The 23,784-nt window shown below is 51.9% G+C and overlaps 8 protein-coding genes and 1 non-coding gene across 9 annotated transcripts; 6 read left to right on the top strand and 3 right to left on the bottom strand.

Moving 5' to 3' along the window:
- Nucleotides 1-145: 145 nt before the first annotated feature.
- On the top strand, nt 146-811 carry LDX57_012453 (ribonuclease H2 subunit C; the record flags this gene model as incomplete). The annotated part of the gene is made up of 4 exons (XM_046094198.1): nt 146-299; nt 349-426; nt 487-692; nt 770-811. The coding sequence occupies 4 exons, from the start codon at nt 146-148 to the stop codon at nt 809-811; spliced, it is 480 nt and encodes a 159-aa protein (XP_045950177.1).
- A 520-nt stretch (nt 812-1,331) lies between these two features.
- Nucleotides 1,332-2,479, top strand: LDX57_012452 (putative mRNA decapping hydrolase; the record flags this gene model as incomplete). Its single annotated transcript, XM_046094197.1, has 3 exons — nt 1,332-1,407; nt 1,500-2,153; nt 2,238-2,479. The coding sequence occupies 3 exons, from the start codon at nt 1,332-1,334 to the stop codon at nt 2,477-2,479; spliced, it is 972 nt and encodes a 323-aa protein (XP_045950176.1).
- Nucleotides 2,480-2,836: 357 nt separating this feature from the next.
- Nucleotides 2,837-3,648, top strand: YUH1 (ubiquitin carboxyl-terminal hydrolase; the record flags this gene model as incomplete). Its single annotated transcript, XM_046094196.1, has 2 exons — nt 2,837-2,879; nt 2,948-3,648. 2 exons carry the CDS (start codon nt 2,837-2,839, stop codon nt 3,646-3,648), a joined length of 744 nt encoding a protein of 247 aa, XP_045950175.1.
- Nucleotides 3,649-3,823: 175 nt separating this feature from the next.
- Nucleotides 3,824-5,236, bottom strand: LDX57_012450 (MT-A70 family; the record flags this gene model as incomplete). The annotated part of the gene is made up of 1 exon (XM_046094195.1): nt 3,824-5,236. One exon carries the CDS (start codon nt 5,234-5,236, stop codon nt 3,824-3,826), a length of 1,413 nt encoding a protein of 470 aa, XP_045950174.1.
- Nucleotides 5,237-5,993: 757 nt separating this feature from the next.
- LDX57_012449 (putative RNA binding protein Jsn1) lies at nt 5,994-9,676 on the bottom strand (the record flags this gene model as incomplete). Its single annotated transcript, XM_046094194.1, has 3 exons — nt 5,994-5,999; nt 6,064-9,397; nt 9,471-9,676. 3 exons carry the CDS (start codon nt 9,674-9,676, stop codon nt 5,994-5,996), a joined length of 3,546 nt encoding a protein of 1,181 aa, XP_045950173.1.
- A 2,393-nt stretch (nt 9,677-12,069) lies between these two features.
- On the bottom strand, nt 12,070-13,123 carry LDX57_012448 (alpha/beta fold hydrolase; the record flags this gene model as incomplete). Its single annotated transcript, XM_046094193.1, has 2 exons — nt 12,070-12,926; nt 13,105-13,123. The coding sequence occupies 2 exons, from the start codon at nt 13,121-13,123 to the stop codon at nt 12,070-12,072; spliced, it is 876 nt and encodes a 291-aa protein (XP_045950172.1).
- A 796-nt stretch (nt 13,124-13,919) lies between these two features.
- LDX57_012447 (putative signal transducer) lies at nt 13,920-16,685 on the top strand. Its single transcript, XM_046094192.1, has 2 exons — nt 13,920-15,975; nt 16,069-16,685. The coding sequence occupies exons 1-2, from the start codon at nt 14,160-14,162 to the stop codon at nt 16,470-16,472; spliced, it is 2,220 nt and encodes a 739-aa protein (XP_045950171.1). The 5' UTR covers nt 13,920-14,159; the 3' UTR covers nt 16,473-16,685.
- Nucleotides 16,686-20,468: 3,783 nt separating this feature from the next.
- On the top strand, nt 20,469-22,228 carry LDX57_012446 (uncharacterized protein; the record flags this gene model as incomplete). The annotated part of the gene is made up of 3 exons (XM_046094191.1): nt 20,469-21,168; nt 21,303-21,362; nt 21,526-22,228. Exons 1-3 carry the CDS (start codon nt 20,957-20,959, stop codon nt 22,226-22,228), a joined length of 975 nt encoding a protein of 324 aa, XP_045950170.1. The 5' UTR covers nt 20,469-20,956.
- A 422-nt stretch (nt 22,229-22,650) lies between these two features.
- LDX57_012445 lies at nt 22,651-22,738 on the top strand. The gene has a single exon. It is a non-coding gene; the product is annotated as a tRNA-Asp (tRNA).
- Nucleotides 22,739-23,784: the final 1,046 nt, after the last annotated feature.

Below are 23,784 nucleotides of genomic sequence, written 5' to 3'. Positions count from 1 at the left end.
TCTCCAACCCTCTCCAGACATCACTCGATTCCTAGAGAGCACAACACCGAAACCCAACTTCTTCGGACTCAAACTACACATTCGAATCCGCGTCCTCAAATTCCTTCATACCTGAAATTCCCACATCACCAATTCAACCTGCGCCATGTTCGCCATCCAATCGCAACCGCGATCTGCTGGATCCGAAACCGAAGAGACCGCGAAAACCTGCACTCCCAATATTCTTCCATGTCGAATCCACCACGACGGTCCTGTCAAATCGCTGAAACGTTATTGGGAGCCCGTATCTGATGAGAAAGGTGATTCTAGACCAACAGCCTTCGAAGTGCGCATGCTCACAGGTCCCAGATGAGAACCTCCAAACTGCCTACTTTCGTGGTCGTAAATTGCGCGGTCGACGGGTTGCGATTCCAGAGGGCTACGAAGGTAACCTTTTCCTGCCTGCTCCAATGCGATCTTGGGTTTGATATCGCTAACTCTGAGCAGGTGTCGTGGCTATGCCCACCGAACGTGTCCTACCACCAACCCGCAAAGAGGTCGAGGACGAGGAAGCGGAGCCCGAAGAGCCGGTCAAAATCATTGAGAAACAAGCCACGTTTGATGAGTTTGTGGTCTGGGATCATGAGGTTGTGCCGGCGGCCGACGACACTTATGTCAAGGGAGTCGAAGAGTGGGTGAAGCTGGCTCAAGTGGTAAGTTGACCTGTTTATAATGTGCTTCGATGTTTCTTTATTTCTTTCTTATTTGGTTGGTGCTGATGATTATCTAGATGCATTCTACGCCTGAGAATGAAAAGAAGACTTCTACATGATCGCGCGACTACAATATCGGTGCAAGCCTACTATTTATGGCTGATGAAATATACCCCTTGGAAGGCTTGGGTTATCACCCTACTGTACATTTTATAGGGCAACCAATGCTCCGCAGAATACATTCTGAATGGTCCGAGGCACAGTCACCCACCACATCCAGCGGCGACCAAACACGGTACTCCCGCAGCCATCGCATGTCGGATCCAAGGGAGGATGTCAATGGGCTATCGCTTGTCACAACCGAGTGCCATGGTTGTTAACATGGAACCAAGAGATCTGGACCTGGAGCTTTCTCTTACCCAAAAAGCACTACTGCTTTCGATATACCATGATACTAAATACCAAATACCCATAATCTACCTTGTGAAACTGATCTTTATGAAACTACGATCTTCCTGATAAGCTCTGACCGCCCGCGATTCTGCCGTCCCCTCCTCTATTTATTGAGAACAGAGAAGAACGAAGAACTCTCCGTATACACACATCTGGGACAGAGTCAATTGAACTCGTATTATCATCATGTCTGCCATCGACCAGAAAGCCGCAACTGAGGCGCTTATCTCAAAGTTTGAGATCAGCAAGTTGCTTCGTCAAGGTTCGTTCCTTTCCCAAACTCAATTCATCCATAAATATCACCAAAAAAGTTGAGAGGTCGTGAATACTCACCTGTCTGATCTTCCTGAGCAGACCAGAATGGCCGTCGCATCGCCCTCCTCGGCTCCATCGACTCCCAGCCAGGAATCCTCATCGCCGAGCGCGCCGCCTTCGCCACCGAGTCCATCGAGGTCCTGAAGGCCTTCCACGCCGCCATCTCGCAGGTCACCAACCTCGGCGACAACGATATCTACCGGTGGTACATGGCCTCTTCCTCCGGGTCCCAGTCGCCTGGTGCCTCCGATCTCAAACTCAACCTCATCTGGCCCTGCACGGACCAGCATGTCAAGAAGTACTCGGACCAGCTCGTCCGCATGGTCACCGAGACGCCTCAGATCTACCGCGACCACGTGCGGCCGTACATGAGCGCTAAACGCGAGGAGGGCCGCCTGAACTGGGTGTTCAACATCCTGGAGGGCCGCACGGAGCAGGAGGACGTGATCCTCCGCGATGAGGGCCAGGGTCCCGATGATGGGTTCCTCATGCTGCCGGATCTGAACTGGGATCGGAAGACGATGAGCTCCCTGCATCTGCTGGCGCTGGTGCAGAGGCGCGATATCTGGAGTCTTCGCGATCTGAAAAAGAAGCATATCCCTTGGCTCCGGTACCTGTGGCAGCGCGTGCTGGAGGGCACCGTGAAGATGTATCCGGATCTCGAGATGGATCAGTTGAAGCTTTACGTGCATTGTAAGTCTCTCCTTCTCTTTGCTTCTTATCCAGATAGCTTGGATTAATCACTAGTTTATCTAATGGCTAATGGACATGTCACAGATCAACCCACGTATTATCACTTCCATGTCCATGTCGTTAACGTCATGCTCGAGGCCGGGGCTACCCAGGCTACGGGCAAGGCGTTCGGACTGGAGAACATCATCTCGCAGTTGGAGACAATGTCCGGAGATGAGGAGGCCAGCATGGCGGATGTTAGCCTCACCTACTACCTTGGAGAGGCGAGTGAGCTCTGGACGAACGTCTACGAACCGTTGAAGCGGGGAGAGAAACCCAGCCAATAATGGGTTCTATGAAACGGAATATTTCATATCTCATATGTCCATGATAACGAAGGGAACGAGTCAACGACAGTTTTGCAAATGTATCCTGAGTCCTAGAACGTAGTTGTGAAGAAGTAAATGCCATAGAATCTGCCATAGAAAGATGCCCGCATTCCCGCATTGGGTAATACCGAGGCGGAAGAGCCAAACGAATTCCTTCCCCCGCAACCCCTCATCCTCTTCTCGCCAACTTCTCCCTCTCTTTTCCCCAACTTTCCTACTTTATCTCAAACAATCCTCTGCCGCTCCATTTTTCGAACTGTATCATAATCTCATCTCTAGATCTTCTCTACAACCCTCCACACCGTATTTATCAAAATGGCCGACGCACCCAGCACAAACAAGGCCTTCGTGCCTCTAGGTATAAACAACACGCTCAAACCATCACAACCAAACCAACCACCCAAACTAACACATCTCCAAAAACAGAGAACAACCCAGAAGTCATGTCCCACCTAATCCACCAACTCGGACTTCCTCCCTCCGTCGGCTTCACAGACGTCTACTCGATCGACGAGCCGGACCTACTCGCCTTCGTACCCCGCCCCTCCTACGCCCTCCTCCTCGTCTTCCCCGTCTCCCCCACCTACGAAGCCTCCCGCACCACCGAAGACACGCCACTCCCCGAATACACAGGCTCCGGGGCCTCGGAACCCGTGATGTGGTTCAAGCAGACGATCCGGAACGCCTGCGGGCTCATCGGCCTCCTGCATGCCGTGTCGAACGGCGAGGCGAGGAAACACGTCCTCCCCGGTTCGGATCTGGAGGGTCTCCTGCGTGACGCGGAGCCGCTGGGCCCCGTGCAGCGGGCGGATCTGCTATACGAGAGCAAGGCGTTGGAGAGCGCGCATGCCGACGCGGCGAAGTTGGGGGATACCGCGGCGCCGGAGGCCGAGGATAATGTGGACTTGCACTTTGTGGCGTTCGTGAAGGGCGAGGATGGTCGGTTGTGGGAGCTGGATGGGCGTCGGAAGGGCCCGTTGGAGCGCGGTCAGTTGGCGGATGATGAGGATGCGTTGAGTGAGAAGGCGTTGGAGCTGGGTGTGCGTCGGTTCTTGGGCGTGGAGGCCGCTGGGGGGAACCCGGATTTGCGATTTAGTCTGGTGAGCTTGGGGCCGGTCTTTGAGTAGAGTTGTTTGGCCTTTTTGTTTTCTGTCCGAGGCTAGATAGACTGGATTTTGCCGATATCGGATTGGTCGTCTGTAACATTCTGGGTGTTTTTGGAGTGGGAATGGGTATCGTAGATTGTTCTGAGAAAATGGGGTATACGCCTCTGCTTGACTAGATCGGTGTTTCTTAAGCTCTTCAGGATGTAGACGATTCCGTCCACCATTCCTGTGCATTGAATTTCAAAACCTCATCCCCACACGCCCACCATCCAGCCGTCAGATTGCGCGCAAACACCTCCAGCGCAGCATATGAATGCCCCGCGCCGCTGAAAAACAGCCGCTCAAAGATCTCCTTCAAGTTCGGTTTCCGGGAATGGACATCCGGCACCGCAGCAATGACCCTTCTGACCGGGTCACGGCGTTGATTCCCACCCATCTTCTTCTCGCCAATGATCAGGATCTCATACGGTTTCCGCCAGAGACCGTCGACCGGCGTCACAGTCTCCCCCGAGGTGGTCACTTTAATCCACGCCCATTCCTCGCAGACGGAGAGACCTGCGCCCCGGAGCGCCTCGTAAGCAGTTCGCCGTGCTTTGGAGGAATTGGTGATCCAGATTGCTGCGATGGAGCGAGGCGCAACTTGGGGGTTCTCTGGTTGGCCATTCCCGGTTGCGGAGTCGTATAGGTGTAATTGCAGGACAGATCGGATGTACTGCGTGAGTTCGTGCCCTTCGGTGTAATGTTGCGTGTGGTAGTGTCCTCCCCGGCGGACAGACCGGTTGGTCCACGGCGGGTCGAGGAGGATCAGGTTGAATTTCTGGTCTCGTAGGATACCCGGGACCGGTCCGGTTGGACGCTGGTGTGAGGACTGTGTGATTGGTAATCTGCAGAGCACGAACACAGAGAGCGGAGGCACTGTGAACGCTTGATACTGATTTTGACGCTGGGGATCGATCTCGGCTGTGTGGGATATTACACCCTTCTCTTCTTCTTCCCCAAGACGGCGAATGCTCAGTTCAGCCGCGCCAGACGAGGTATTCTTGACTATAACATCACGGAGTTCAGCTCCAGACGCGAATGCATTCGTGCCAGATGCCGAGAGAATCAACGGGGGCTGCGAATCTTCATCAAGCTTTCGAGTTCCGGCATCAAAACAGCCATCGATAGAAGCTGATATTGCAGCGCCACTGCTGCTTGCACGTCTCCTCTTCCCAAGACGCATCTCGCTAGCCAGCCCACCATCAAAGACCTTCCGTACATGGCACCAGTCAACCCCACGCTCGAAGACCCCCTGCCTGATCACCTCCAGGCCATCGCGCACAAGAGGCTCGATGATCTCCGCATGGAAGACCCGTTCCGAGCGCGGGATCCTTTCCAGAACCTTTGCGCGAGCAGCATCGCTCTTAGGCTCCGTGGATGGCGGAAACGGTTCTGCCCGTGGTATCGACGAAAAGATCTGTCTCCGTCGTGGTCTAGGGCATTTTGGGCTCCCTGGCGACGAACTCTGTTGGGTCAGGGAAAGCTCCTGAGCCAGCGCAATGGACGTGGGTGTGTCTATCAAGAAAACGGTTTCCTCTGGGTTATGGTAGAGGATGGCAGACTGAGGCATGACATCTCATGCTAAGTCATTTGTTGGAATGGGGGTTGGCGCGTTAGAGATTGGATGCAGGCGGATGTTGTTTTCTCTCGGGAGCGGAACTTGGAACGGGAACTGGCAAGACTTTTTCTATACTTCGGCCCTGGATATTACGCTACAGCACAAACAATATATGGTGCTAAGCCCGAAAATTTTCAATTTGATCACTGGATTGAAAATTTTGTTTTTCTTTGATTTTCTTTCTGTTTTTTTCCTATTTAACAAAGCACAGAACCACGGCGCCGAAAGTCATAGCAGGAGACGGAAGAGACCACCTCGACTATATCCAAGGAAATTCGTCACATAGTAATAGATCTAACCTCACATGAGAAAGGCCTTAAAACACATGGAATACATAGAGCTCGACGTGCAACAACAGTAAAGAGTCAACAAGAATTGTCCTTGAATCCCACAGTGCCATGACGGCCATGGTTTAACCCCCACTGGAATGCTTATTGACAGAGAAGAAGAAAACACAACACCCCCATGATGCTCTGGCGCAATAACAAAACAAAAACAAAACAAAACAACACTTTTTTCCTCGGTTCATTTCTTCTTGTCCCTTTTCCCAAGACGATCCAGCGTCGTTCTAGGCGTTGTTAAGGGTCATTTCAGACATGTAGTCGTACTACTGTATCCTAGACAGATCAATAATGAAAAAAAAAAATAAAAAGATAACTTTATACACAAAGTCGAAGTCAAGTGCGAATTGAAATGTCACACATCCGGCTCACCGCTGGAAGCACACCCGCGTTAGCTTCAAATCTGAGTTATTCGGGTTGAAGGATTGAATTACTTACCCGTCCACGCCGTCCTCCGGCGGGCTGTCCCGGGGCTTGCTGCGCCTGGTAACCGAACTGTGGAGGATATTGATACATCTGGTTCCCTCCCATAACGGGACTGAATTGCTGAGGGGCAAAGCCCGGCTGGTTGAGCATGGAGCCGGGGGCAGCTCCGGACAGGGGAGCGCCTGGGGGTTGAATTCCCCGAAGAGTGTCAACGGAGGGCGATCCGCCGGGGTATCCAAAGCCGGAGTTGCCCAGGCTTGGGTACAGACCACCGGGAGAGACGCCTCGGGACTGCGCGGCCAGGTAAGCCTGGTATTGGGCCTGCTGCTGGGGCAACGACATCAGAGGATCCTGGGCGAAGCCAGTGCCATTCAGACCACCTAACCCATTGAGGGAGTTGAGACCATTCATTCCGCTGACGGAGTAAGAGTCAAAAGGCGAAGCGGTTTGCGGCTGCTCCGACGGAAGAGTCCTACCAGAATCCAAGTTCTGCGCAAGCATGCTGGGAGGGAATTGCCCGTTGAATTGCCTATCCATGGCTGGTTGCTGGGGGTAGTTGGAGGCTGCCTGTCGCGACGTAGGGCGATGCTGCTGCTTCTCCGCATTGGCGCCATGGTCCCGTCCATGGTGATTGTCCCGGGCACCTCCACGAGAGGAAAGACCAACTTCGTCCATCAGACGCTTGTAGCCTTGGCTGGGAGTGGCCTTCAACTTGGTAAGCACCTTCGAAACGTTCTTCACGACCTCCGCGCGCATAGACTCGTCGAAAAATGGCGTAGTCAGAACCTTGAAGATCAAAGTCGCTCCAGAGGTCTGGTCACTCAAGATCTTCTCCAAAACCTCGTCACCGGGACTGAAGAACAAGGCCTTCAGAACGACTTCGCGGGCCTCGGGTTCGTTGCGCTGGTTAATAACTTTGAGTACGGTCAAGTAAGCAACCTTGTGGGTGCAGAGATGCACCAAGTGAGGTACAAGCCTCGGCGCAAGTACGGTTCGACGTCGTGGGAACGTGCACGTATCCAGGAACCAGGTGAGCAGCAGAGCTCCATTGGCATTTGTTGCAAGCTGCACGCTGTGAAGAGCAATAGCAGCCGCGAGCATGCGCTGCTGATCTTTAGTAGCATGATGACTTTCCAAGCAGGCTCTCATCGCGCGAGCCCCGAATCGACCCTGGGCAACTTCCCACATTCGGCTCAACATGGTCTCGAAGATGAAATCGTTGAAGGAATGACCGAAACGCAGGCAGCACTGCAGAACATAGTTTCCGTACTGATCAAGGAACAGGGGAACGGTATAGGGGCGAAGAGCATCCACAATCATTTTCTTCTGAGTAGGCGTTTGAGCAACGTCGATGATCTTCTGAGCCGCCCAGGTGCCATTCTTATGAACGCCGATCTCAGCAAGATGAGGCACGATTGGCACAAGCATTTGTTCCTTTGTAGGCTCCGAGCAAAACTCGAAAAGTTTCTGAACGACAGTGTTTCCGAGGTAGTCTGAAGCGAGTTCCGCAATTTCAGGGAGCATCGCAACCGCGGTCTCCTCGATTTCTTGAGCGGAACACGCCCCGTTATCGATCCGCTTCCGGATATCACGAAGGCGGGGAGCGTCAAACATTCTGGTCTGGCTGGGCTCGGGGATAGGGGGGATTTCATCCTCAAAAGACTGGAAAGCGATTGCTTGTTGGATACTAGCGTTGATGTTCAGTGTATCTTCGTCGTTGGCGCCAAATTCCTTGACAATCTGCGTCATCTCGGGTTGAAGCTCAGGGAGCGGCGGGATATGAGGAACACTAGCCCCGTCATCAGTTCTTTCCAGTCCATCGGCGGCATTGAGTTTGGCGCTAGAGTCCGGAGTGGGAGAGGACTGAAGGCCGTTGGCTCCAGGGGTGCCAGTCGCGGAGGTGCCAGGAACCTTAGCGTAGCCGATTCGGACCGGTCCTGCGCCCGGGAAGATCTCGGTGCCGTTGAGCATCGATTTCGCTTGAACAGCGCTCTCGATGCGCTCGAAGTTGACGAAACCGCAGTTCTTGTGGGTCAACACTCGAGTGGACTCAATCTTGCCATATCGGCTGAAGATGGCTGCCAATGAGGTGATTGTAGTCGAGACAGGAATGCTACCAATCCAGAGAGCGCGGGTCGGTCCGTCCTGGTTGTTCTCATCCGTCACGTCCAGGCCCGGCCGAATTCCCAGGTTTCCGGCGCCACTTCCTCCCAGCTGCATCATTTGCACGGCTTCCGACAGCTCGTCATACTCTCCATTTTCTGCGATGTTAAGATCCGCAGCGCTGAAGCTGTTATCAAGGCGCGAGGGAGTCGCAAGGTAGTTGCGAATCGAAGATCGTTGAGGGGGTGCCTCCAAGATGCCAGCAGTCCGGGCCCGAGGTCGATTGACGGACGCGTGGTTTGCGAACGCCTGCACAGCGAGGTTGTGCTGGTGGATCTGAGCCTGGGTGGCAGCCAACTGGGCGGCCGTGGCAGCAGCAGACGGCGTGACGGCGCCCGAAGGAATCTGCGAGTAACGGTTTTCATATTCAAGATCCTCGTCATCGGCATATTTCTCCTTAGCGTTCACGGAATAGGATCGAATTCGGTTGTTGCTCTTCATCATGGCGAGTTCAGCCAATAGCGGGGGCAGAGAGGACGTTTGCTGCTGCTGCTGCTGCTGTTGTTGTTGCTGTTGTTGCTGTTGCTGTTGGAGAAGGACATCCACCGGTGGTCGCACAAGCGTGGCTCGTGCTTGCTGCGGGGTCTCGGCGAGACCCAGATAGTCCAGTGTCTTCACATCGGTGTCTGCAAGCCCATCTCTGGAGAAGGAGGACTGACTAGGAGAGGCGGGTCCTTCAGAAGAGCGGATGCTCGTCAGAGTGGTGGCTCGCTCGCGGCCAGTAGACCAGTTGGTAGAAAACAGAGAGGGGCCGAAAGGGCTGGAAGACCCCAAATAGTTAGTCCTCTGAGGCATGGATCCGGCTCGAAGACGTGATAAAGATCCAGTACCCCGTGGCCCGGCAGTGGCGGTTGCGGTCGCTGCGCCCGTGTCAACTCCGGAAACGCCGGTCGGGCGAAAAGGGCTCGTGGAGGGTGTGGGTCGGGAGGTCTGGGGCATGAAGGGCTGCTGGAGGTTCGCCTCGTTGAGCACACCAACGGGCGAGAATCTAGAGGGAACGGTGCCAGCTCGAGCTCTGCGGCCAGGGCTACTGACTGAGCCGCTGGTGGTGGGGACCAGGTCTGGAAAACCTTCTTGACTTGGTGATTCAGGAATGTTCTCGCGGAGCGGGGTGGAATGGCCACTGGTGGGAGGACCCCAGATACTAGGGGAGACGCCTTCTTCTGCTTGGATCTCTCGTGCCCTTCCGGTAATACAAGGTTAGGTACCATTCAGAACAAACAATGACGGGTGTGCGCGGCGACAAAGACACCTACCTCTTTGAGTACAGGCGAGCACCAAGGTCATGAGAAGGGGATCCAGCCCCTAGCCTCGCGCTTCCAATCGATCCTGCGGCGCCATTCAGTCCGTTGGAGGACCCAAACGGCGACTTCACGGCAGACGAGGACAGATCGCTCGGGGAACTGCGCCCCGTCGAAGTCCCCGACATGGACTGCGTGGTCGGGATGTAATTGAGGTTCATATGACCGTCCGGTCTTGAAACAGGCAGCATTATAAATTATATCCTTTTGCCTTCAAACAGGCAAACACCTAGTTTCCCAGATACAATTTGACACCAGAGAGGTGGGTTGATGGTAGGTCGGGACTCCGGTTCAGTCGGAGTTCGATACGATCATTCGTTGACGGGTAAAATGCTTCGGGAGAGGAATCGTCGACGATTCAATAATTGATTTGTGGGGATGGGAGTGGAACACCGCGATCCGCCAGAGTGCGAAAGATGTTCGTGGCGGGGTTGACCGGAGCTCGCAAAGGAATACGTAAGCTCGAACGGAAACCCGATCTCGAGGCAATGCGGACAGCTATCTCAAAGCCGGAGACGAATGTATGGGTTTTTGCATTGATGGCCGTCCCGGGAAGCAAGAGAGATGACCGTGATCAGGGTCCAAGGTCGATTGCCACGATCCACCGAGATATATTATCTTAATAAAGATTAACCACCGAAGCCAGTAAATCCGTCCTCAGTAAAAAGACCGTGAGGATTGGAAACAAGTCGACTTGGAGAGAATCGAGCGAGTCGACGAGAGGGGAGGAAAGAAGCGACGATTAATCGACACGGATCCGAAAAAAGTGGACTCGAGGTGGCTGGAAATTAGCTGCGCGGACTCCGACTAAAACAATACAGATGGACGAAGAAAAAAAAAAGGCCGATGACAAGGATGCGACAAGAGGAAGATGGAGGGAGATGGGGATGAAAGATATTCTAAATGAAATTATTTGAAAAGAAGATAAGAATAGAGGAATAAAAAGAACAGATTGTTGAAATCAAGGTGCAAAGTGAAGGGGGAAGGGCGAGAAGAGGAAGAGGAAGAGGAAGAGGAAGAGAGAGAGGGAAGAGAGAGAGATGAAAGGAGAAGCCGAACAGCAGCGAGAGTGAGAGAGAAAGGCAGAGCTTCCGGGACAGTCAGCAATCCTGGGCTGGTCCAGGTACTGCGCGGGTACCAGGAACCTCGCCCGCCCAGCCTGGCGCACGCCTTCTGCCAGGTACAGGGTACCTACCTTCTTCTGGACTTCCCCCGCGCATTGAGGCGCGCATTCTACGGATCCCCAAGTGGTTATTACTTATTAAGTTATTACTCTGTTCCGCTGAATTGCGTCTCCTCTTTGTCCCCGATCGACTGGTCCGGGGCAGGTTGTGTCAAATTAATTAGCTCATGTCCGACGAGGCTTACGGGACCACCTGGGATTGATCTCCTTGCAGGGACGCTGTCAAATGGCGTTGATTCCTTCTTTCATCTCGCTTTGCTTTACGAAGGATTTATGGGCGAAGGCACATCGTTCCCACCGGCTGTTCTCCAGTATTCCCTTACCTATATAGTACAGCCCACGATGGCGGAGGGATCTCTGGTTCAGTGGAGCCTGAGCTTGACCAAGTAGCTATTATTGTGAATGTCATTCGTCCGTGGCTTTTTGCAGGCCGTCTGAACAGGTTTCCTGTTCTTTCCCCCCTTAACTGAACATCTCGATTTTACTTTAGCATTTGACGATGCCTGAAAACCAAATGAATACATTCACCCACATTGTAGACCCTGCTGTGGTCCCCGAAAGACACCGATCATGTCGACCTCAGACCATCGTGTTCGTCATCAAGGCCGAGCCCTTTGATTCCGGACGGGGGTACGCATGGAATGACCCAAACTTGAAACGAGAAAGGAGGATGCTCGACGGCTTGAAACGTCTAAACCCCGCATTCCAGCGGTCCGTCATGCGTCGCACTTTGACGTGATCGTGACCCTCTCTCCTGGCGGGCTCGACTTATCGGAACAAGTGGATATGAACTCTGAACTCTGCGCAGGAACCTTGATTCGACGAGGGGAAAGTATCCGATCCGAGGAAGCGCTGCAGAAAAGGAGTATGTACCGAGTAGTTAGCTGTGCACATACAGCAGGAGACGTGCAGGGCCCCCTTTCTGGGTCGGAGATATTACGAGCCCAGAATGCAAGGGATCAGGTGCCTTGCCAACTTTCTTTCATGGGCGTACATTCATCCCTCTTGTACTACAGCAGATGGGCCTGTCAACCTCAAACAGCATTCCTATTTGCTCGAGGTTGGCTTTAACTCAATACATCATAGACACCCCCTTGTTTGGTGGCTGGATTCCTAGGGCTTACCTGATCGATCCCCCCATGTCGCACATGCACTTCCTTTGAATTCGACTGGTAGACGGCAATTGTCGGACAGGAATGTGCCAGACCAACCAAAGACCGGGGTTGAAACAAACCCTAGATCAGTGTTTAGAATCCATGAGTCCGAGAAGGGTTTGGGCGTTTCAAAAGTAGACATTGTTGTTGTTAACCTTTCCGCAATAAAGTCAGTGTGTCATTCACTTCAAAATAGTTGGTATTATATGTACAGAAATCAATGCTTTCCCTCGACGTGTTTAAAGAAATCCAACAACTTTCCTACCACTTCGTCGGGCTGCTCCTCGATCACAAAGTGACCGCAGTCTTCTATCGCACCTCCTTGGACGTTGCTTCCAAAGTTCTGCGCCAGTCGAACCATATTAGCGCCCACAGACTTGGACCCTCCCAGCGCCAGCACCGGTAGGTCGAGAGGCTTCTTCGCGAATTCGAGATTCTGCTTCGCGCTGCGCTCAACAGCGCGATAGTATTCGAAGCCGCGACTCATGGCCCCGGGTCGCGCATAACTCTGGATGTAGGATTCCAGCCTCCCCTTCGGGAATTTCTCCGGGTGTGCGACCTTCAGGTTGAAGAACCACGTGAAAAGTTCGCGCTCACGACCCTGTGTAAGAATCTCCGGGAGTTCAGGCAGCGCGTTGAATGAGAATTGCCAGAGACGCAAGTTGGTCTCGTTCGACAGTGGGAATTGCTGAGGGGGCGCTAGGCCGGGAACCGCTGCGTCCAGGATGCTGAGACTCTTGATCCTCGAAGGGAACTGCGCGGCCCACGGGTAAGAGATCCATCCTCCAACATCGTGGCCCACCAGATGGTATGGTTCTTTGATCACTTCGTTGAGAGATTCAGCCAGAATCTTGCTGACTGTTGCGGTGTCGTAGCCGTTGGTGGATGGCGCCGACTCTCCCAGTCCAGGAGGGTCCAGGGCAAAGAACTGGTGATGCTTTGAAAGTGGCTCAAAGATGTCGCTGAAGGCTTCCGCTGTCTGGGGCCATCCTGCAACAAGTACCACCGGCGGTCCCTGTCCGCCAACAATGGCGTTGATGCCCTGAAGAAGACGCTTCGATTGCCACCTTGCTGCTATTTGAAGTTACTGCGTGGGTTCACTCGTATTCTGATACGGTTTTATTGATTTGCGAAGAAGGTTCCAGACCCAAGAGGTATGAGGAAAAGTCAATTGATTCTTTGGCTGCCGATCTCTATCCTAGGGGTATCCAAAGGCTTGTATTTATATGCAGCACCAAGGGCGGAATAGCACCGCCAGGACGAAGAGTCATAACGCACTAATTCTGGAATCCCACACCGGTCTTGACTCATATTACAAACGCATCCTCGCTATCGGCCTTTAATAGCACATTCAGACCGAGAACGAAGGCCGAAGTCTGCGTTAGCTCTGAATTTGGGATGTCCACCTCTATCCCGCGGTATACCATCCAGTGCTTGAATTGACTCATGTGGAGGAAAGCGACCCACCGCGTTGTTGGACGGCACCAGATATAAGCTCGTTCATTGATTCGAGACGGAGACCAGTAATTTAGAAAGGACATCTGGGCCGCAAGAGTGCATAGCAGTAATGGGCTATTCCGTTTCTTGCCGAAGAGAACGGTTGTTCAGGCATTTTTTATGTTGCGCAATAAAGCCAGACCTTTCGGTTGACGCTGATCTAACACTCAATCCTTCACCGAGTTGAATTGGGGTCCGAAAGGATCTCAAAGAAGTCAAGTGCATTGGACTGTCTCTGTATCAGTGCATACTGGGGCTAGTAACTCCGTGGTAATTGATCACGGCCTCGCCAGTTTCACCAGTTTCACATAAGGTCGCGGGGTCAGTCCCTAAGGACCATGGCCCCGTTGAATTGAGTGCATATCCTCGAGTAGAATAGGGAAAAATAAGAAAGTATCAGCTTTGTGAATGAACCACGATCAACTAACTGGCGCTATCATAGCATAGCGAAGGACAGCGGAGAGACGCGCCAGTTCCTGCCTGAGGCAGCATAACATTCGGGCGAAGCGGATTCTGCCACGACTTTCCGCACTGCATCCCCGGCGGTCGATCCTCGCATTCGCCCATTCATTTGGTTCTGACATTGGATTGCTCCTTCCCATTTTTTTATTAATCCTTTACTAACGCTTGTGTCTATTCAAATCTTTGATTGACAGCATACAATCGCGTGGGATTTCAACAACCAACACGGCTGCAGTCACACCTCGAGTTGGGATCGCGTTCTCCCATCTTGAAGGCCTCTAACCGCCATACTATTCAATTCGATCGAGTTTTCCAGTGCAACAATCCCTTACGAAATCGGCGCCGAACATGGCGGATGACCTTGAAGTACAATCCGGCACAGAAGATGCAGTCCCTGTCGAATCCCTCGTCGAGGGGCGCGCCAAACGCAGCACAGCCGGACGGCTGATGTCCTCCCTTCTCGACGCCGAAGCAGATGACGACCTGGCCCTTTTGTTCGAGGAGATAGAGGACGACAATGAGTTTGACGCGGCGGCCGACGAAGAAGGGGCGGAAGAGGACGATATGGGGATGGATTCTTCATCGGACGACGATGACGACCAAGGGCCGAATGCCCGGGCTGACGACTTCGAGGGCGAGAAGCAAATCGAGAAGGATGAGAAGGCCGAAAAGAAGAAGCGCCGGGCCCAGCAAGATCTCCGGTTCAAGATCGCCAGCAAAAAAGTCAAGATTGACCCCACCGCCGTCCCAGCCGCTCCTGCTCCTGCTCCTCGACCGAAGAAGAAATCCGAACGAATCTCATGGATCCCTACGCCTGACGAGGGGCCTACGCGGTCATCTTCGCGTCGACAGACAATGCAGAACAAGGAACTCACGCATGCACGTCTCAAGGATAGCGAAGAGAAGCGAGTCCGGCTGATTGCTACTATGGAGGAGGCAGCCAAGCGAAAAGCGCATCTCAAGCCGAAAGAGATGACACAGGCGGAACGACTTGCAGAGGCCGAAAGAGTGGAACGACACAACAGTAAAAGTCTCAATCGGTGGGAAGAAATGGAAAAGAGGAAGGCAGAAGAAAGGCGTGCCAAGATTGAAGCGCTTCAGAATCGCCGTCTCGAAGGACCAGTCATGTCTTACTGGAGTGGTGTTGCTACATGGGTTAATGGTCGCATAACGCGCCTTGGAAAGGTTGACGTCACGCCCAAGCCAGAGAAGGAAGAGACTGCTCGCAGGAAGAGCAAGAAGTTGGAAAAAGAGGGTAAAAATGTGACAGAGCAAAAACCTACTGAGGATGCCACGTCGCATACCGCCCCTCTTCCAACCTTGGAATCTACTGCAAATCCTGCACCACCCGCTGAAGGGGCGCCTGTGAAGCAGGATGGAGATGCGCCTCAAAACCAACAAACGAGCAATGAACCCGTGGAGGGAGGCGGCGAAAATGCAAGTGCTGATACTGCCATGAATCCCGCTCCTGCAGCCCCATTAGCCGCGGCCAATCAATCCTCTACCCCTACTGCAGATACTGCACACGTTCCAGATATGACCCAGGAAGCACAGACGGGGGTAGAGCCTGTAACAGAGCAACCGAAAGAAACCGCTCCGGCTGGTGCAACGACTGAGACACCTAAGGAGGCAGAAGTGACAGAACCAACTGAGAAAGCGGGGGAAATTCCACAAGAGCCAGCACAAGAGGAGAAAAACTCATCGCAATTGCTGAACGAGTCCACGACTGATCCTGATCAGCCAGCAAGGCCGGAGCTAGCGCCCGCAGAAGAAAAATCAGATGAGGCATCCAAAGCAGTGGTCTCTGAACCAGCCGCACCTACCAACGCTACCTCTGAGGACGCTACGGCACCCAAAGAGGTTTGCTCTACTGCTCCGGATACTACACTGAGTACTCCGACTGCTACTGCTACTGCTGCACAGTCCGACCAACAAGAGAAAACACCTGCTCCAGTCCAGGAAGGACAGGAGTCGCCTGCTATACACGTCGATCAGGCAGCTACCGCGAATGGGGATATGCCACAACCTGAAACCCCCCAGCTCCCACCAGTCATCGAACACACGGGACGAACCCTGACTGTGTTGGAGAACTTCGATGATAAAACTTCGCAGAGTCGGGAATTTAGCATCTACTTCAACGCCAAGAAACCTCCTAGGCTTACAAGTAAGTCACAATAAACCAATCCCTTGCCCTACCCACCTCCCTTCTATACAGGTGTTTTCAAAAGTACAACACCCTCTAACTCCACCTCAACAGAGATCTCGTCGTCGCTCTGCGTCATCACATCCCTTCCATCACGCTATCGAGATCCGGAAACGTCTCTGCCCTTCGCCAACGCTTATGCGTATAACGAAATCCGACATGCCGTGGCGCAAAAGTACGCCTGGAGCCCTATGCTCGGATGTTATGTGGGACCTACCGGGGTCGCGGCGCGTGGAGTTCCGGAACGTTTTTTAGGAGGCCCACAGGCCGCGTCTGATAATAGCAAGGACAGTGAACACAAAGAGAAGGGTGGCAAGAGTGAGCCTGCTGCTGCCGAAAAGGATAAGGAAGGTGGTACAACCCCTTCCGGTGATGTCCCCAGCGCATCCAAGCCGGCGCCGTCTGCAACACCAACACCTGTCACAGCGGATGCAGGTGACCCAATGGAAGTCGACTAATCCCTGGGAAAAGACGGTCTCGACGAGACTGTGGGTAATTGCATGAGAGATTTTCAGGTTTTTTTTTATTGTCATGTACCATATTGTTGCCTATGATACCCCAATTAGAAAGTTTTGTTTGTTATTGGACTGGTCGACCTATTCCTCCCGGTAGAACCGAGGACCTTGCAATTGGAATGACCCATCCCTATCTCCCCGTCTGCCTGAACTAGCTGCGCTGCATCGACCTGTGGCAAATAGCAAGCACCTGTTTATTAGCACCTCCCAGGAAGAGCATAGACCTTCTCCGAGGAAGTTCTCCATGCTAGCCACGCAAGGATGTTCCTGCATCAGACGTCTAAGAAAGTCGAAGTGAGGTCACATCCACCATTATCAAAGACCATGATGGAAATCAACACGGAAAAGGAAAAGGAAAAAGAAAAGAAACAATGCATCCGTCTCGAATTGGTACCGAGAAGGTTAGGTTCAGACCCGACCCAACTGGACGTGTTGATCTCATCTATCAGCTTAATCACGCACCATTTTTTAGATGCTAAAATCTTTTTCCCCCTCCCTGCGTCATTATTATGCCCTTGACCTTTCTATCTATGGCCTTGTCTTTCCGCCATTGTGTAATCTGTAGGACGTCTTACGTTTCGAAAACTTGCGAATGCGGGTAATTCGGCGTCAGGACAAGGTTTACCCTTGCGTTTGCAGCGAAGTAAACCAACGGTTCCCAGATTGTTGTTTGGTGGTTTGTTGTGCCCTCGTACACGGAAGTCGACGGGAGCCCTGTCCGGGAAGTGTAACTGAAAATCTTTCACATTACCCCAATTTGAAGAATTGTTGGGAAGGTCAGAGTTTGACGGGGAGGAGAGAGATTTTTTTATTTTTTTTTTCTTATTTTTCTTATTTTCCGTGATTTTAATCAGGTGGGTTGAGTCCTGTTTAAGTTTGAAGTGGAGGGTTGCATTTGGAGAACTGTTATGATCGTTATCATCATTACTTTGCTTTTTCCTTTTCCGACCTTTCCTTTTCTTCTCTTTTTCCTAGGATTTAAAACCCACTGCCACCGTCGAAAGCTGAAGAAACAACCCGTAGTGTCGGGTCCCCAAGAGCCTTCAAGATGTCCCAATCGGGCAATGCAGCATGTGTGCAGCATGTGAACTCGTGACGACAGCAAGTACCTCTTCTTAGGGCAGGGCAGGTAATGTGATGCGGGAATTGCTTTTTCCTACTGCCCCTCGTGTCTTCAGGGTTGGGTTCCATTAGCTCCCCTCCCCCCCCTCTTTCTCTATGTATGTATGCGTATGTATGTATCTACAAGATATGCATTGATAGGAACAGTGTGTCCAGTCCCTCTCTTTCTCTATCTTCCTGTCCCTCTGCCCGATCACCACCATGATTCGGTACCTGCGAACAAAACCCTTTGATGCACGATAGCACCGCATCAGAAGACTCGCAGGTCTTCATTATTCCCCCACACACCCCCCTCTTTCCCTGCAAGACCGGTTAGGATTGAAACGTGGTTTTAAAGAATAAAAAAAGGGAAAAAAAACAAGAAATGAGTAAAAGTGAGGCTGACGAGAAGTGCGCACGGCCACCCGTCGTCCTCCGTCCTGAAACTGGCGGGTAAGTCAAAAAAGATCCACGGGATGCGCGGAAATGAGAGAAGAGAGGGGGGGAAAGGCGCAGGGACAAAACGGGGCGCGGATTCACGGCGTAAATCTTGTTTTGAAGTTACTGGGCAGGCAAGGAGGATGGTCGATCCTTAGGAATGGCGGGTGGAAATGTCTATCCGCCGTTTACTGTAACTGTTGGGGAGATGCTGATATACAGAGTAGGCATGGACAAGGCGAGTAAGCCCCATATAAATGAATAATTAAACCAATATTCCCAAAGTGGTTCCACATCCGAGTTTAGGACTTGTCATATTGCCATGTCGCATTTGGACCGTTACTACACAATGACTACCAGATTTGTGGAGTAACCACTGTAGTCAGTACCGTACACACTACTTCGTATAATTAATCCACTCTGGATGAATTCTCCCAAGGTGCCTGCATTCGATGATCCCTGAATCGGACTGACCCCACCGTACCGTTGCCCCTCCTTCGGGTGCTCGATTGACCGTCGTTTTCGACAGTTTTCATTGTCGTCGTCGGCTTTGTTTTCGCGTCGTGTTGTCCGTCGGGGTGGAATGCGATGGAAAGAAGGCGCTGTAGTTTACTACCAGTTACAGTCCATCAACTCCATCCAATGGGGATTCCATTCGGCATTCCGTCGCCATCCCAGACCTATCAGAAATCCCACGATTAAAACACCTTTCATTGTCTCTCTTCTGGCGTCGGTCTCGATCTCGATCTTCTCGCGGGATTTATGGCGTCATCTCGGATAACTGAGGCCATTCCTGTTTGTCGCGGGGCCAGGGGATGGCGGTCAACGAGATACCTGAGACAAAGGCCATATGGCAAACGGGCGCCATCATTGGATCTGGAAGTCTGATGATCCTGCCGCACAGATGCTAAGGGGACTGCAGACAGGCTGCAAGCCCACAAGGATATTCATGTACGTCAAAGGGGTGTGGCCCTTCTTCTGGTCCTTCGTTGGTGGGTTACAACCACCCAGGCAAAGCAGTGTCTAGACTCCGAGAATAAAGAAAAAATGGAGTGGGGTCGGCCACCAGCTGACGATGACTACTCCCTCCGTACGACTCTTCCACCGGACTCGTCAGTCCTGGGCTCCTGGCACAATATCTCTGGATGGATGCCCGACTGGCCGAGCCCCGCGTTAGAGACTGGCCAGAAAGCCAAGACGACATGTCATCCCTGGGCATGATCTGATTGGAATCTTTCGTCCCCGGTTGTCTATCGCTCTTCCGATAAGCGTGGTTCGGTCGGTTATGGGAAAAATAGAATTCGGAATAACGATGGAAACTAGTTTAGTTCGTTAATTAGCTGGGGAGACAACTCGTGGTTGCTCGAACGGAGTACATCTACATAGATAGGTAGTATACCTACACCTACCCATAGAATCCTGACGAAGTGTATAAGAATCGGTCAAGCCGACGGATTTCTTCCTGTCTGGAACTCTCCAAGCCGTCGACTCCACCGGATCCAGAGACAACGACCGCCTAAATATAGCTGACTGGTGAGGTAAGCCGATGTCTCTTGTTGTCGTTACATAAAAAAAAGGATTGCGCGTTGTGTCGCCTGCCTCAGGCAGCAGACGGGCAGTCTAGACTCTTCGCCCTGACGTGCTCGGGCTCACGTCACGCTTTCCCCTTCGGCGATCCTGAGGGTTCAGGCCAGCTAACTCGTCCGTCATGCTTTCTTCATTCAGATTCAGGTGGATTCCTCCAGTCCATCTTCTCCAAGGTCCAGCTGTCTCCGATGAAGCAGAGTCCATCGCTCCATCTACTCCGGACCCCGTATATATTTAACCCATCCCCATCATCCATCTTGTCCATCAGCTATCCGCATTGGGATTAAATTTGATCGACCCGATTCTATTCTTAAACGTACACTACATTACATTCATACATACCCCGTCGTTGCCACCTTCAGTCAGTCAAGTTTGGCATCCCTTTCTCTTTCATACCTGCTTACTGCATTGGTGTATTCCCCGAGCGATTTTCCTGCCTTCTTGTCCACCGCTCGATACTCGATAATCCCGCATAGTAGTACGGAATCCATCTCCCTCATTTCATCATATCACATCAACGGCACGTGTCCCGGCACAACAAAAACAGGTCAACAAACGTCTCTTTTTCTTCCCCCTTCTTTCTTCGTTTCTCCCAAAAAAAAAAAGAACGGGAAGAAAGACACCTAACTACCAAGAAAGTGATTTGTTTGGTAAGTCTCTCGCTCCCCCTTCATTACCCGGATTCCTTCCTACGATCCTCTTCGATGGACCCTTATCTCTCCCCACTCAGCGGCCTGTGATAACAGCCAAACTTGTCCACTACCGTCTCGTACAACCAATATTGTGACCTATCTGACCCTTTATGTGCCACAGTGCGTCAGACCTGAAAGCTTATCAGTGGTTGTCCTTTCAATTCCCTCTTCTTTTATCTCTTACTATTTATTATTTCCGTTTATCATCGCACAAAGAATCCCGGGCCAATTTGCCTCCCTGCCTGGATAAAATCTCTCAGATTTGTATTCCCTCAGCATTCCTCTTGCATATCAATTTCCCCGAGAGGCGAACGAAATTACGAGAGATCCCAAGAACGAGGCAATTATCTTAGCGACACTGCAACCACCCAGAGCCACCCGTCGCAATATTACCACCGCCTGAGACAATTGTTCCAACCAGTCGCCCTGTCAACCTTGCTGGCAAATCCCTCATTCTCCATATCCTTCAGGGGAAGAGAAACTCGGTGCTCCACCGCTGGGAACGGCGTCTTTTCTCTTTTTTTTTTGGCGCAAGGTACCAACACCAGATAGGAATCGGGGCTAGTATATTAGTTTTTTTTTTATTTATACATATCCTCACCGCTCTCCATGACTCAAGGACATTATTATCATCCTCACCACCGCCGCACCCTCTCGGGTTCGAATGTTCCTAAAGTGAGAACGGCTCGGCCAACGCTACATCGGAAAGGCACATCCTTTGTGAACCACTCCATCGCCAAGCTAGGCTCAGGGAATCCTCGTCGCTGCCAATCGGAGGACGACCGTCAGCTCGACATGGCGGCCAGCTTCTTGAATTTCTGGTATGCTTTCTTTTATACTGTCTCTCTCTTCCTCTCCCTGTGACCCATTCCTCAGCTCCCGTCGCGGGCTTCCTCCCCTTGCAGATCAATCACTTTGCTTATCTTCACGCATCGAAGCTAACCGAATCCTGCAGTGCCATGTGCGAGAGGCAGATTACAGTACCAGATAACTCGCTTCTTTACTGTAGTGAAAGGTATGCATTTTTTCCTTTTCTTGCCTTATCATCGTATTCCCAAACCGCCCAGCACCGCCTCCCCTTCCCCTGATTTATATTTAGAGCTGAACCCGCCACCTCTCAATCTTGCCTCCCGGTATCATTCCAGATATCTGTTCTCACACTTCATATCTATTTTTAGCTGTCGCCGCAAAGATTCTCATAAACCTCTCTCGGCCTCTTTCTCTTCCAGCAGCTCCATGTCCTCTTCATCTACTCCTCCTACCTCACCCCCCATGTCTCCTCGAATCATAGTGGCTCCGATGACGCCCACGAAAGTGCCCATGTCGACCCCGGCTATTCGGATACCTGGCGAATTCAATGACTCCAAGACGGATCAGGATCCCTCCGAATGGAAGCCCGTAATACCGGCGAGCTCCAGCGGCACGTCGCCGCTGGCTTCCTCCGATGCGTGGCATTACTTGTCTCAATTCCACGGCGGCGAGGCTGCGCTCATGCGTCGTCCCAAAGCCGATCGCCACAGCTCGACCAGCCTGTCTACGCTCATGAGTGCCCCGGCACCCATTCCGTCTCTCGCCCACACGCCGTCCACCGTCGCGTCGTCGGTCAGCAGCAATGCATCTGACTACATGAGCTACGTTCCGGATTCGGCTTTCCGCCCGCTGCCTCCTCGGCACAACCCCTCGTTCTCAAGCAGTGCTTGTGCTACTAAGGGTGTCGAGCTCGTCGTGCCCCATGTGGAAATCCAAGCGGACGACGCCCCGGTCGATGACACCCGAGGATCGATCTTCCCGGCCAACAGCTCCCTTTGGGATGACGCCCCGAACCAAAAGGTTCCCTTGGCAAACGCGGAAATCGGGATCGCCACTCAGCCGTCTTCATGAAAGGCGATCTTGAAGCTGAAACTCCGTTGCGACGCTTGTGATCAGCTATGGGAGGACATGCTTCAACTTTTTGCGGCCAAAACTGCGGAATTGAGCAGCGGGGTTACACCCAGGACCTCTAGGCATGAGGAAATGATGTTATGGTTGATGGAAAAGGCAGCTGGCTCCTTTCCTTTCTTTTGGAAAATTTTTACTATGAATAGAGTTATAATAGCACAAGCGTTGAGCACTCGTTGAAAAGATGTAGTTAACGACCTACTCCGTAATCAGATTCACAAGAGTCGTTAGATTGTCATGTGGATAACCGACGGAGAACGATTATTGTTCGGAGTACGGAGTAACTTCTCGCTCGTGGTGAGTAGACTGTAGACTCTGTGCTACGGGCTTAATTAGCATTAGATTTAATGATCTGACATCTTCAATCCTCGATGGTCTAACGGTCATGATTTCCGCTTGTCACTCAACCGAGAACGAGCGCGGGAGACCTGGGTTCGACTCCCAGTCGGGGAGATTTCTTTTTTGTTTTTGTTTTGTATTTGTGTTCCTGCTGCTTGCCCTCTACGGGGAAAGAATTGTTTTTCGTCCAGGCTCTTTGTATGTTTTTTGTTCGTACCTTGTCTTATCATGCATTCCCGCATCTTCTTGAGACGCCCTCTATTAATAACTAGTTGAGATTGGTCGCCGATATACACAAGACTATGTAGAAGTAATTCTCCGATACTGTTAGATACAAAACAACACCCAGAAGACATCCTACACAAGATAGACTGTTATTATTTCTATACTAGCGTACATAATGCTGCATATACGCCTGCCATCCGTCCATTCAAGCAAATCGAGTGACAGCCTTCTGCAGGACTCCTGCAAGCTTGGCTCCCCGTGCGCCACTCCTTTGGTTATTACTCTGCTGGCAGGGGATCTTTTGATATATAATCCGAAGAAGTGAGCTTGTGCTCGGCATGGAATGCATTAAGTATATGTTCGAATGCGTTGACAAATATCTGGAACTGGTGGAGGCACTGAGAAGCAAACGGCGAGCGAGACGTTGGGAGAGATGCCTGTTTTATGCATGAGATTATAACTCATTGAACATTATCGAGTGGTGATTTCTGCTGAGTCGCCTGCACTATTCGGCTAGAAAATAAGAAGTGTATTACATGCTCACCGTCCTTCTTTGGCTTCGCTGATATTCCAACGAGTCGTCCCGTAGACCGTCAGAGAATGCCTCTCTTCCCTAGTCATGGACCATATTGCCAGGATACTCATGCCAGTGATCACCTTTTGTTGGACCTGGTGATGTCGGTTGAGCTTCTTCTACGTATTGTCGTTCCATACCCACTTCGCTTCCTCTGGCACCTTCCAACGGGAGAGCAGCCACGGCTTTCCCACAGTCAAGAACTGCCCAGCCGAGGAGAAGTACCTAGCGTCATTAGTCTATTCCTCTATTACAAGTGTGACTATTCTGGACTATTAGACTAGCCAGAGCCCGTGTTGATGCCCAAGGGGTCGATTGCACCAGAAAAACGGAGTGGCTTTTTCTTACCCTCCCTCCCCTA

The sequence above is a fragment of the Aspergillus melleus genome, assembly GCF_016097325.1.
Source record: "Aspergillus melleus strain CBS 546.65 chromosome Unknown contig8, whole genome shotgun sequence".
NCBI lineage: Eukaryota > Fungi > Ascomycota > Eurotiomycetes > Eurotiales > Aspergillaceae > Aspergillus > Aspergillus melleus.
Note: the sequence above shows the minus strand (reverse complement) of the source record. Positions and strands in the feature narration are given on the sequence as shown.